Raw genomic sequence first — 12,013 nt, 5'->3', positions numbered from 1 at the left:
TCTTTTTATTATGCATCCGAATAAGAATAAAAATGATTTTGTCTTTTCTGAATTGCAATTTTTAAAACAATTAAATCGACAAAGGGTTTGCAAATAGGTTTCAATACATGTGGATTTACGTGGGAAGTATATTGTAACAGCCATTATTATGTACACCACGGAGTCTGCGCTAAGTATAGATATATCGAGAATTTTATCACAGTGTTGTTTACAAAGCGAAAGAAGCACGTCATATTAGAATAGGTCATTTTTTTAATGTCCTTCTACAGAGAGTCACTATATAGAATACATATAATGGATCTGTAGGAATATACAAACAATGAAATATTTATGAAAAATACCCAAGAATGGCAAAATGTTGACTACTTTCTAAATACCTAGTACTTACCGGTTTTTTTAAGTCAAAATTTTGACTTGAACATCTAGATATACTGACTTAAAAGCTCGAAAAAAATATACTCATCTTAAATTGCAAATTGTTTATTAAGTGTTGAATCTTTATGTGAGTTTAGTTATAATTATGATAAATTTATACTTAATGATTATTACTAAATTGAAAAATTTAAAGCATACGATATACAAATTAACATGAACAAATTATTTATCAGAAAAAAATACTTTTGCAGCGTTTAACAACTCGTAGTTCAAAACACCTACGAAATGACATGCAAAAATACAATGCTCGACTAAAAATAAAGTAAAAAACAAACTAAAAAATGTATCAACGTGCCTTATTTTGCATCTGGCATTCACGATTTGAACGCATTACTTATTCTTCCACGACCATATGTTTCGATATTCTGAAACAAGTGTTTGAAGTCCAGTAAATTGTTTTTATTTCTTATACTCTTCATACAAACGTGCGTTTTTCAATATTTCAACCTTGAATGTTCTATGCGAAACAAGGCTAGTGTCCAGTAATGATCATAAACAAAAGACCAAGATATATATATAGAGTTATGTACTATTTCTAAAGATCATAATACAAATGTGTGCTTGCTTCATTTCTCTGAACATCATTTTGTTTTACAAGTATTCACTTTAAGTTTCCACATATTGCAATGGATCTACAAAGTATCATTAATTGCAATAAATAGCTAACTTCATAACGACTAATTTCTGTTCTTTAATTAAATAAAAATGCGATGCTTCAGGTGCGGATCCAGCCATTTTAAAAGGGGGCTCCAAACCCAGGACAAATGGGGTTCCAGCTATATGTCCCCATTCAAATGAAATGTATTGATCGTTCCAAAAAAGGACGGGTTCCACCCCACCCCACCCCCGGATCCGCTAATGTGTTTTAAAAAATACATCAATGGACATAAAAAGAACTCTGTATGCATATTGTGAGTCTGCAGAACTTTTCTTTATATTAACCTGAGTGTGGCGTCATTGTATGTGTTCAAAATGAAACGAATATTTACAAGTACCTGCTTTTCGTTGAGTCTTTTCTTTTACATCGCATTATTTTTTACTGACTTGCAATACCAATGAATTCGTATTTCAGTCTATACATCAAATGAATACGTATTTCAGTCTATAAATCAAATTACTAGTAATTCGTTTTTTAGTCTATAAATTAAAATATAGTCACTCGTTCTCCTGGAAAATAACGCATTTTTGTTGTCAGTAACTGATTGTCATGTAGATAGTAACTCGGGCGTATGACATTTGCGCCGATTTTGACTGAAAAATTTCCTTCTTTCATTTGCGCCGATTTCATTTATCTATTTGCACTGCTTTCCTTGTTTCTTATAATTGGATTTACAGGTAAGTTAATGCTTTTAAGAGCGTCGTTAGGGTACACCAGTTTTACAAAAAGTAGAGATGACGTGCATACCGATACTGATTTTAAATTCATGGTAATTGTGACAAATTAGTTGGAAAACTTCCTGCTTTCAAATGATCGCGAGAAAGTCATACTTGTTTTTACTTCACACCTTAAATGTCGTTGCAATGATACGTCTACAATATTTATAGATGGAACTTTTAAGGGGACGACCATTTGATATTCTGTGGGGGGGGGGGGGGGGGGGGGGGCAGGAGGATTTCGGAAATAAATAACTCAGCCTTGATTATTAAAAAAATAAATGGTTTGTTCTTTGGTAGTTTGAAAATAAATTACCTGACTTGGAATGTGTTGAAAATAAATAACTCAGCAGGTCTTTAGCTTCTTTGGCCTTCAGCGGTTCGAAAACCCTTCAAAATTTTTTTTTCCTCGCTCCGCTCGGCGAATATGTTTGACAATACTTTTGAAAAAAGGCTACAAACCAAACTTTAATACTATGTACATTGTATATATGCAATACATGTATATTGGTTGGGTATATCAAGGAATTGTATATTATACATTTCCTTGGGTATATAAATTATTCTTTTCGTGAAGAAAAGTTTAAAATACTTAATCTAATTAAACCAATTGCCTTTTATAATATACTATGTATTTGTGTTTCGTTTGTCCTGTCTCGCTATGTATTATCTTAATATGTTTGTAGATATTGTCCTCTTGTACACAAGTATGTGTCTGAGGTTATGAATAAAATCTTGAGTCTTAAAATTTCTGCAGGGGGTAATGGTTAATTTTTATTAAATGATAAACAATAACTTGATTGTACATGTATTATTATAATTAACAAAATTGAATGTTTTCGAATACCATAAATATAGTTGTGAAAATGAATGATCAGTCCCTTGCTTTTATGAAAATGAAAAATCTTGCTTCAATAGTGCGGAAATGAATAATCTGTCCTCTTAGTTTACAAAAATAAATAACCAATCAAAAAAAAATCCTCCTGCCCCCCCCCCCCCCCTCGAATATCAAATGGTCGTCCCCTAAGTGCTGTCCGAAATACTTGTATCAGTTATATACTTTACACGGCTGTAAAAACTGGTTCTGTCGTCAAAAACAACTTTCCTTTGTGTCCGATGTTATACATATTGACTTTGAATATCCTTCTTTCACCTATACCCGTGGTGAGCAGGGGAAAACTTAATATGATTGACAATACAATTGGCTAACGGAAGAGATCTTAAATGATATATGAAAAACAACACGGAGAGTTGTCTCATTGGCACTCATACCACATCTTCTTAAATCTATTCACCTGTAATTTACCTGAAAAAAACCGGCGCAAATGAAAAAAAATCAGCGCATTGAAAACAAAATCGCGGCGCAAATGAAATGCAGATTGGCGGAAATGCAAAACGCCGAGTAACTCGTCATCACACGAAAAGCATAATTAAAACACTCATTTGTCAGGGATCACAGATAAATTTGAAAATTGACAGCCATTCATAATACAATTGTTTTCATAGATTTCCTTACTTTCACTTTTTATTTTGAAAATCGACCACGAAATAGTTGATCTCTTTCTTACTGTTAATTCTGTTTAGGTCTGACCTTCATGCTTACAGATTTTAAGGAATAATGATAACCACGCCACTGTCCCCAGTTTATTCCTCTTCCATCCGCTGTGTTGTTGTACTCTCCATTGATATTCATATGGTGACATTTGTTGTACCAGAAACCTCCACCGCCAAATCGATCGACACATTTTGTAGGCCAATAATCATTATCAATAGTACCAGCAGAAAACAACATACCATCATGATAGCGAGCTGCATCTCCCACATCACCAGTATAACCACTTATATTTAATTGATATGTGCTATTTTTGTCTGCCAATGAGAAATAACTATAAACCGCATAACCAGTATTTCCTTCCCAATCCTCAAGGTCAAATCTAACTTCAAAGTCACCAGAACTTACAAGTGTATGCATATTGTCCAGACCCAACCAGTATTCACCATCAACATCGCCAAAACCTTCTTGGTATTCCACGTAACTCTTCTCAAAACTTAAGGAACCGTCAAACCGGCGCTGTATTACAGACCAGCCCCCGTTATCCATATCACAGTAAATATGGAAGTCGTCCTTCGTACCGTCTAGTGAAACATTATATACACCGTTTCCTTTGGAGTAACAACTGTAGATGTCATAACAGTTATGACTATTAGTTCTCTTGTCTAGTTTAAAATAGGTGGATGAAGAATCTGTACTTCCGTCAGTGGCTATGAAATGTTTGTTATGGCAGTTACAGTTGTTTTTTTGTAATGACGCACTCAGCCAAATTTCATCATGATCCATACAGAATGCAATGCAATCTGTATAAGAGCTTTCATCTTTGGAGAAAACAATATCGTCATTAAATAATCTTCCTGGAATAACCTCTATACAATTAAACTGATTTAATTCTCCAGAACTGCACGATAGCAACAACAGAACAATCAGCAATAAAAACATTGTTTCTATTTTCAAAGAAATAAAACTGCAGTATTAATTGCAATGAAATTACATATAAATACTGAGACTTCCGTGAGTTGTCCTTTTAAGATATAAATTAGTCCTGTGGCAACGCAATTTTTTTTCTCAATAATTAAATCGCCAGTGGAGGCGATCACCAGTGGAGGGTCAATATTTTCATATCATGAAAACGGCAGTATGTAAAATTAATGGCATTATCGTACCAATGTCACATCGACAACTCAGAGATTGTAACAAGTAGTCTAATTATTGGTGTTCACGAAATCCTTTTAATTGTTATAGTATTGATGTATTATGGTAAGAAATTGATTTGAATGTTCAAAATTGATCACGTTAATTAACTTTTTCTACAAATTAATGTAACAGAAGTAGCGCTTTGTTATCCTGACGAAATATTAGTGTTTGTTCTTTAAATTATCTAGAGTTGATGGCAAGCTTTTATAGATACAGATAAACGTATAGATATTTGCCTTCTTACAACTCGTATGCTATAAATAAGATTTCTTATTTTTCTGGCTTCCTCATATTAGTCCCGTCCAATTGACATATGCAACACTTCTTTAGAGAATAATGTAAATGTCATAACGGCGATCATGCTTACACGAAGGTAAAATTGAAAATGGAAATGGAGAATGTGTCAAAGAGACAACAACCCGACCAAAGAGCAAAACAGTTATAGGGCAACAAGGTCCATCCTTTAAAATTTAATATCTTGAAACTAGCAGTTATTTTATAATAATAGTTTATTGGCCAGAGGTTTAAGCACCAATACACACACCCAACTTATTTCTTGGAAGCAAAGGAGATACAGTATATGTTACATAGGTGGCGTATCCTTCTTAATTTTTTTTCCTTCTCAGTGATATTTCAAGCGTTCATAATTATGTAGTTATTATATGGAAGTTAGGTTTATAATTTGAAGTAAATATTTTGAGTATTCCTTTTCTGCTATAATTTAAACATGTTAAAGAAAATAAAAATAACACTTTAATGAATAAATGTTATGGGTCTCCGTGAAACGCTTTTCTGAATTAACCTACACTATAGGAACGCTAAATACTTAAGACCATGGATGTACATTAGTACCTATTTTACTAGTAAACACATTCTATTGTTCAAAATGACAAAAGGATCAGACACAAGTTTTACAACCTAGTAACCCATTTTACTATAAACTATGAGCACGTGCGCATGAATAGAATATTTAAATTAAAGGGACCAAGAAATAATAGCATAAGGGAATTGGAAACTTAGTTTCTAAATTATTTATATTTTAATAAATGGACTACTAGTATTTAAAATATGTCACAAAGTATCAAAGCATTACTGGTTACCCTTAATGGCTAATGGTCCACCAGCAGCAGTATCGATCCATTGATATAAAAAAAAATATTATAAAAATTATATTCGTCCGAAGCGCTTTTCTTGATTTTCCATTACTTATATTATGATCACATTAGAATTGTACCACGTGATTAAATTTTACACTTAGCCGTTCCCGGATCTATTAACCTCAAATCAAAAATATTCAAACTCGTCGACATCATATTTAAGGGGGCTCGAAGGTATATGAATCCTTTTTTTTTAAATATAGGATTTCGCAAAAAAGTCATGTATTTTGTTAAGGTACTTTATACTGTTGAAGTAATAGGAGAAATAGAGGATATATCGAAATAAAAAAAACCTAAATAACAGAAATCACAAAAAATTTTCAAATGGCATTTGTGTATCGAATGCAGATAATTTGTAGCTTTTTCATTCTGCTTCTTCTGAACTTCTTCAAACTCATAAATCGAAAATGAACTGACAACGCCATTGCTAAAAATGAAAAAGACAATCAGACAAATAAAAGTACACAAGAAACAAGATATAAACTAAAGACTGAGCAACACGAACCCCCCACAAAACTTGGGATACTATCAAGTTCTCCGGAAGGGTAAGCAGATGGCACCCGATGGTATGAACCCGAGTCGCTTATTTTTGAAAAAATATCTTTTTGTCATATCTGTTGTGCCGTTTTCCCAACTGGATCGGTTTTCGCTCGTGCACGTTAAGCAGCGGACTAGAACGAAACTCCCAAAATGTTTTTTTTATTGGATAAAAAATCACCAGGTCTACATCTACATCTATGTCGTCACTCGAAAAGGGTACTTCGACCCATCACTCAAGTATTTTGTGACCTCAAGGTCACTTTTGAATGATGTTACAAAACATATACTACACCACGCCTTACTCATTCACATATTTAAGCGAACTCATCCTGCGGATTCGTCGTTTAAATATGTTGTAAACAGTGTGGTAGAATGTTAATCCTTGATGACAAGTAAATTTTGCGGAACAATATTAATAATAATTAAAAACCAATTGTTCAAAGAACAATTGAAGGTCTTTCCACCAATAAGGATCTATTTTGATTTGAAAATATCAAAATTCAGTTGAAAATGTCAGTTCCTATGGCTAAATGATATATAAATATGAATTTCAACAAAGGTCAAAATCTAGAACGTCCAATTAACCTATGACCTTGACCTCAATTTCAAGGTCATAAACCAAGGATCCCAAATTAAAAGACCCTAGGTCTATATTATGTATGGTTCATGAGTAATATCACTTTACGCATAATTCTTAATATAACAGGGGCACAATCCCATTTATTCTCTTCGCACCCTCCCAATTAAAATTTATAAGTTACGACATGTTGCGAATAACAATTTAGTAAAAATAATTTATTGAAATCTTATAAGGTTAATGAAAAAGATTTTAGAATTTGAACTTGACCTTGATCTAATTTTCTTTTTTTTGGACGAAGGATCTTAAATCAAAAGACCGTAAGCCTTTACTTTATAATTATAATGAGTTATATTACCATACAACTAATATAAGATATGAAAGGAGGAAAAATTCGCATCAAATGTTTACGTACCCTTTTAACTAAAATTTACGTGTTACGCCTTGTCGCAACACACATTTTGTGAAAATATTTTGTCAATATCTTGTATGATTTCTGAAAATAAGAGATAACAAGCCAAAATCATATTTTTGAACATGACCTTGACCTTTGACCTTGACCCCATTTTCATTTTGTTGGACCAAGGACCTCAAATCAAAAGACCTTAGGCCTCTATCACTAATGGTTTTCCAGTTACAAATTTATTTCATTACAAAAGGGGAAATAACTCTCAAATGGATTCTTCATAAAGCTTCGGTGAAAATAAAATGTAACATCCTGAGGATATAACGAGCAAATTTGGAAAAATAAATTTGTCGCTTTCTTTTACGGTTGCGGAGGAGATCTGATAACAAGAAAAATATTCAAATATTTTGAACAATTTGATATTATTTAATGCTTACTCTTCATATCTTACGAAATGGATACTGATAATATATTGTATTTGCTAATTTTAAAAAAGATGACGTTTTGATGACGTCGCATGGTGACGTTTTCGTACATTTTGCTTTTTCAGTAAACAGTCCATCTGTTGATAAATACTGTGAACGTTTTGTGTATATCTAAATATGTTTACCTATGTTGAAAAACGTACATAATATCAAATCATAAAAATACAAATTGTTTAGTCTCTAGGAAATCTTGTACGATTACCGTTGCTTTTTTTCTAAAAAGGTGCAATTTGGGTACTCGGTTCCTTACGTTATATTTACAAACTGTATGCAAACTTCCTATGGAATAAGAAACAAGGAAATTCCTTGACATCAAGAGAAAGTGTCACATGTGACTGACTGCGGTAAGACTGAGACCTTTCAATAAAAATTATATTATTATTAGAATGATCTTGATGAACCAGAACATAGTTTTTCTTATTACTATCTTTATTCATATAAACTTGTACATGTATGTATCCCCCCCAAAAAAATATAGTCCCAGATTCGAAACAAAACAAGATTTAAGGTGAATCCTACAGTAATAACAAAATTTTTTTCACCGTTGAATTCTTCTTAAATTTTGCATACATATACTATTCAAAGGCCTCTATAAGAATTTGAGTTAAAAATAGTATGTCACCAGACTCGTTTCCATGATAACCATCACATGTATAAGTAAATACATACCTGTAATGAAAACTCTGTATTTTTTCAAGCCTTTGAAAGTATTTTTAAAGGTTTGTTCTTCATTTCTCACTAAAATAATGTTTGAAATGAAAAAAAAACCCACAAATAATGGCAGTTTTATTATTTATTAAATCTGGAGCTAATTTTATCAACACAGCTGCACACATAAATACCCAAATTTTGTGATTTATTCTTATTTTTCATAAATTTACAAAAATTGGTCCGTTGAATCAAGGATTTGTATAGTTACAAATCCTTGCTCTGATGGATCAAAATCATCAGTCAGGCGAAAAGTTTTGGGACTCACAGCAACAGTTTTTTTTATTAATCATTTAGTAGGCTCTGTTTTGGATAGATTTAGTAAAATTACCATTATTCATACTCTTATTCGAAGTTGTTTTTAAATTTATCTTTGACGTGGCCTGTATAGACCGAGGAAAACATTTAAAAACAAGAATTTATCCAAAGTACACGGATGCCCCACTCGCATTATCATTTTCCATGTCAATGGAACGTGAAAGTGGGTAAAAAATCTAATTTGGCCATAAAAGTAAAAAGATTAATCAAAAGGGAACATGTGTACTAAGTTTCAAGTAACTTCATCTAAAACTACCTTGACCAAAAACTTTAACCTGAAACTCACACTTTTAATTAAGGTCTTTCCCCTACGTGAGGAAAAGACCTTAATCCTCTCCGCGAGGAAAGACCTTATTGTTTTTCGCATGTTTTTTTTTTTTTTTTTTTTTTTTTTTTTTTTTCATCCAGCATTTGTTTGACATGGCCTCCCCTCGTTTCTATTGGAGTTATCAAAACCAAATATGGACCATCGGTAGACCTCATTATGAAGTATTACCAGATGAGGCTGTGTAGGATTTCATCATCCCCTTTAGAAGTTATCTCCCTTTTATTGATTTTTTTCAACATGGCCCCCCCTCGTTGTTTTTAAAGATATCATGATCTTATTTGGACAATAGGTACATCTCATCATGATGTATTACCATATGAGGCTGCATAGAATTTCATCATCCCCTTTGAGAGTTATTTCCCCTTGAAACAATTTCTTTCCTTTGCTCATTTCTCAAAAAATGTTAGAGATAGAATCGATTTGAAAACGGCAACATGTACAGGAACAGATGGCAATGTTAATGAACATATACAATCATTTTGTTATTAACCCTTATAAGGAGTTATTCCCCTTGAAAAATTGTATACAATTTTAGAAAAAATCTATTTCAAGAACTGGAAGTCGTAGAGACTTGGGACCTTCACCAATAATCTTTAATTCATGTGACCTTCAATATGCACCCAAGGTCAAAGGTCAAAGAGTGCAAAAAAAAATTACGCTGCAATTTCAAGCTTACATATTAGGAAAACGATAAGACTTTGCTGCCTACATACAGCGTATGAAATGTTCCTCTCGACGAACTCTACATTTTATATAATAAGCCCAAAAATGTCCGACCGTCTGTTCAAAAGTTACAACGGGATGATTAATAAAAGTATAGTATTTTGTGTATATCTTTTTAAAGGTAACAGATATCAACCTACTATAAACTAAAAAGATGATCAGTAATTCAAGACCTTCAATTTGAGGTCAATGTCAGGTCATGATGAAATTTCACCTTGACCTTCACAGTATACTATGACCTTGACCTTGTGATATTTGAAAGGTCAAGTGGTCCTGAGTTGAATGGTGGTAGTCCCATGTCTCCACGGCTTCCGGTTCTTAAGTTCGGTATTGCATCATATATTTGATGATTAATTGTGACCTTGGTGAACTTTGAAATTGTCCCATTTCTTTTTCTATAGTGTTGTCCTTTAACTGCAGATCATTTACCATTTAACAGATTTGAGATATCTATTGTCGTTTTAGAGATAATGCAGTTTGAAATTTTTCGAGCGGCGGCAAGTATTTCTGAAACAACAACAGCTAACCACTTAAAATGGTTAAGAAATTGAAGAGATTGACATAGTTATATGTTTAACCAAATACCAAAAACATTCCATGGAAAAAAAAACACCCAAAAATAAATTTGAAATTTTCATGTTTTGCATTGACTTTGTGAGTTTCATAACTTCTATTTATATAGTTGATATTGCATCATTTTTTGCACTTTGTCAAATGGGGTCATCTGATATATCAAATTGAAGGTCCCAATAAACTCTACTTAAAAATGAAAATTTTAAACCTCTTTTTCATCCCAGGTGGAAGGATGGGGTCATTTAGTGCAAAAATTCAAATTTCTCAGATGGTAAGGTTGTCGCATATCAAATGAAAGAACATAAAGCGTACATTTCAAATTTCAAATTGACGTCCCCCAAAAATTAGTTGGATGGGGTCATTGAGTGCAAAAAAAATAATTTCTTTTACAATAGGGTTGTTGTATATCAAATGAAAGGTCATGATGTGTACATTTGAAATATCAAATTCCCAACCTCCAAAAATTGGTTGGATGGGGTTATTAAGTGCAAAATTTAAACTTTTTAGAACTTGGCGTTGTCGCATATCAAATGAAAGCTCATCTACTATGTGTTTCATATATCATACTTCCGATCTCAAAAATGAAGGCGGATGAGGTCATTAAGTGTAAAAAGCGAAAAGTTTCAGAAGGTATGCTTGTCGTATATCAAACGAAAGGTCGTACAAAGAACATAACGAAAACATCACTTTTACAGGAAAGACCTTTCAATTGTTTTACAAACAATTGAGATACTAGTTGTTTTTCTAATGTTTTTTTTTTTCTTTTTTTTTTACTTCCAGCATTTTTTTGGCAAGCCTTCCTACCCCTTTTATTGCAGTTATCAATACCAAATTTAAACCGTCGATAGACCTCATCATGAAGTTTTACCAGATGAACTTTTGTAGGATTTCATCATCCCCTTGAGAAGTTATCTCCCTTTTATTGATATTTTTTAACATGGCCCCCCCTTGTTGTTTTTAAAGATATCATGACTTTATTTGGACAATAGGTAGATCTAATCATGATGTATTACCATATGAGGCTGCAAAAGATATCATCATCCCCTATGAAAGTTATATCCCCTTGAAACAATTTCTTTCCTTTGCATTTTTCTCAAAAAGTATAAGAGATAGAATCGATTTGACAACGGCAACATGTACAGGAACAGATGGCAATGTTAATAAACATATACAATTATTTTGTTATTAACCCTGATAAGGAGTTATTCCCCTTGAAAAATTGTACATAATTTTTGAAAAATTGTATTTCGAGAACCAGAAGTCGTAGAGACTTGGGACCTTCACCAATACTCTTTAATTCATGTGACCTTTAATATGCAGTCAAGTTCAAAGGTCACTGAGTGCAAAAAAAAATTACGCTGCAATTTCAAGATTACATATTATGAAAACGTTAAGACTTTGCTGCATACATACAGCGTGTAAATTGTTCCTCTCAACGAGCTCTACATTTTATGCAATAAGCCCAAACATGTCCGACCGTCTATTGAAAAGTTACAACGGGATGATTCTTAAAAGTATAGTATTGTGTGTATATCTTTTTAAAGGTAACAGATATCTACCTACTATAAACTGCAAAGATGATCAGTAATTCAAGACCTTCAATTTGAGGTCAATGTAAGGTCATGATGAAATTTCACCTT

General features: G+C 32.6%; 1 protein-coding gene across 1 annotated transcript; it reads right to left on the bottom strand.

Moving 5' to 3' along the window:
• Window positions 1-3,260: 3,260 nt before the first annotated feature.
• Window positions 3,261-4,543, bottom strand: LOC134713739 (microfibril-associated glycoprotein 4-like). Its single transcript, XM_063575029.1, has one exon. The coding sequence runs from the start codon at window positions 4,301-4,303 to the stop codon at window positions 3,380-3,382; it is 924 nt and encodes a 307-aa protein (XP_063431099.1). The 5' UTR covers window positions 4,304-4,543; the 3' UTR covers window positions 3,261-3,379.
• Between the last annotated feature and the right edge of the window lie 7,470 nt (window positions 4,544-12,013).

The sequence above is a fragment of the Mytilus trossulus genome, chromosome 4, assembly GCF_036588685.1.
Source record: "Mytilus trossulus isolate FHL-02 chromosome 4, PNRI_Mtr1.1.1.hap1, whole genome shotgun sequence".
NCBI classification, from domain to species: Eukaryota; Metazoa; Mollusca; class Bivalvia; order Mytilida; family Mytilidae; genus Mytilus; species Mytilus trossulus.
Note: the sequence above shows the minus strand (reverse complement) of the source record. Positions and strands in the feature narration are given on the sequence as shown.

Bases quoted from the DNA above. Each gene is read 5' to 3' on its own strand.
- LOC134713739 (XM_063575029.1), bottom strand. From the start codon at position 4,303: ATGTTTTTATTGCTGATTGTTCTGTTGTTGCTATCGTGCAGTTCTGGA.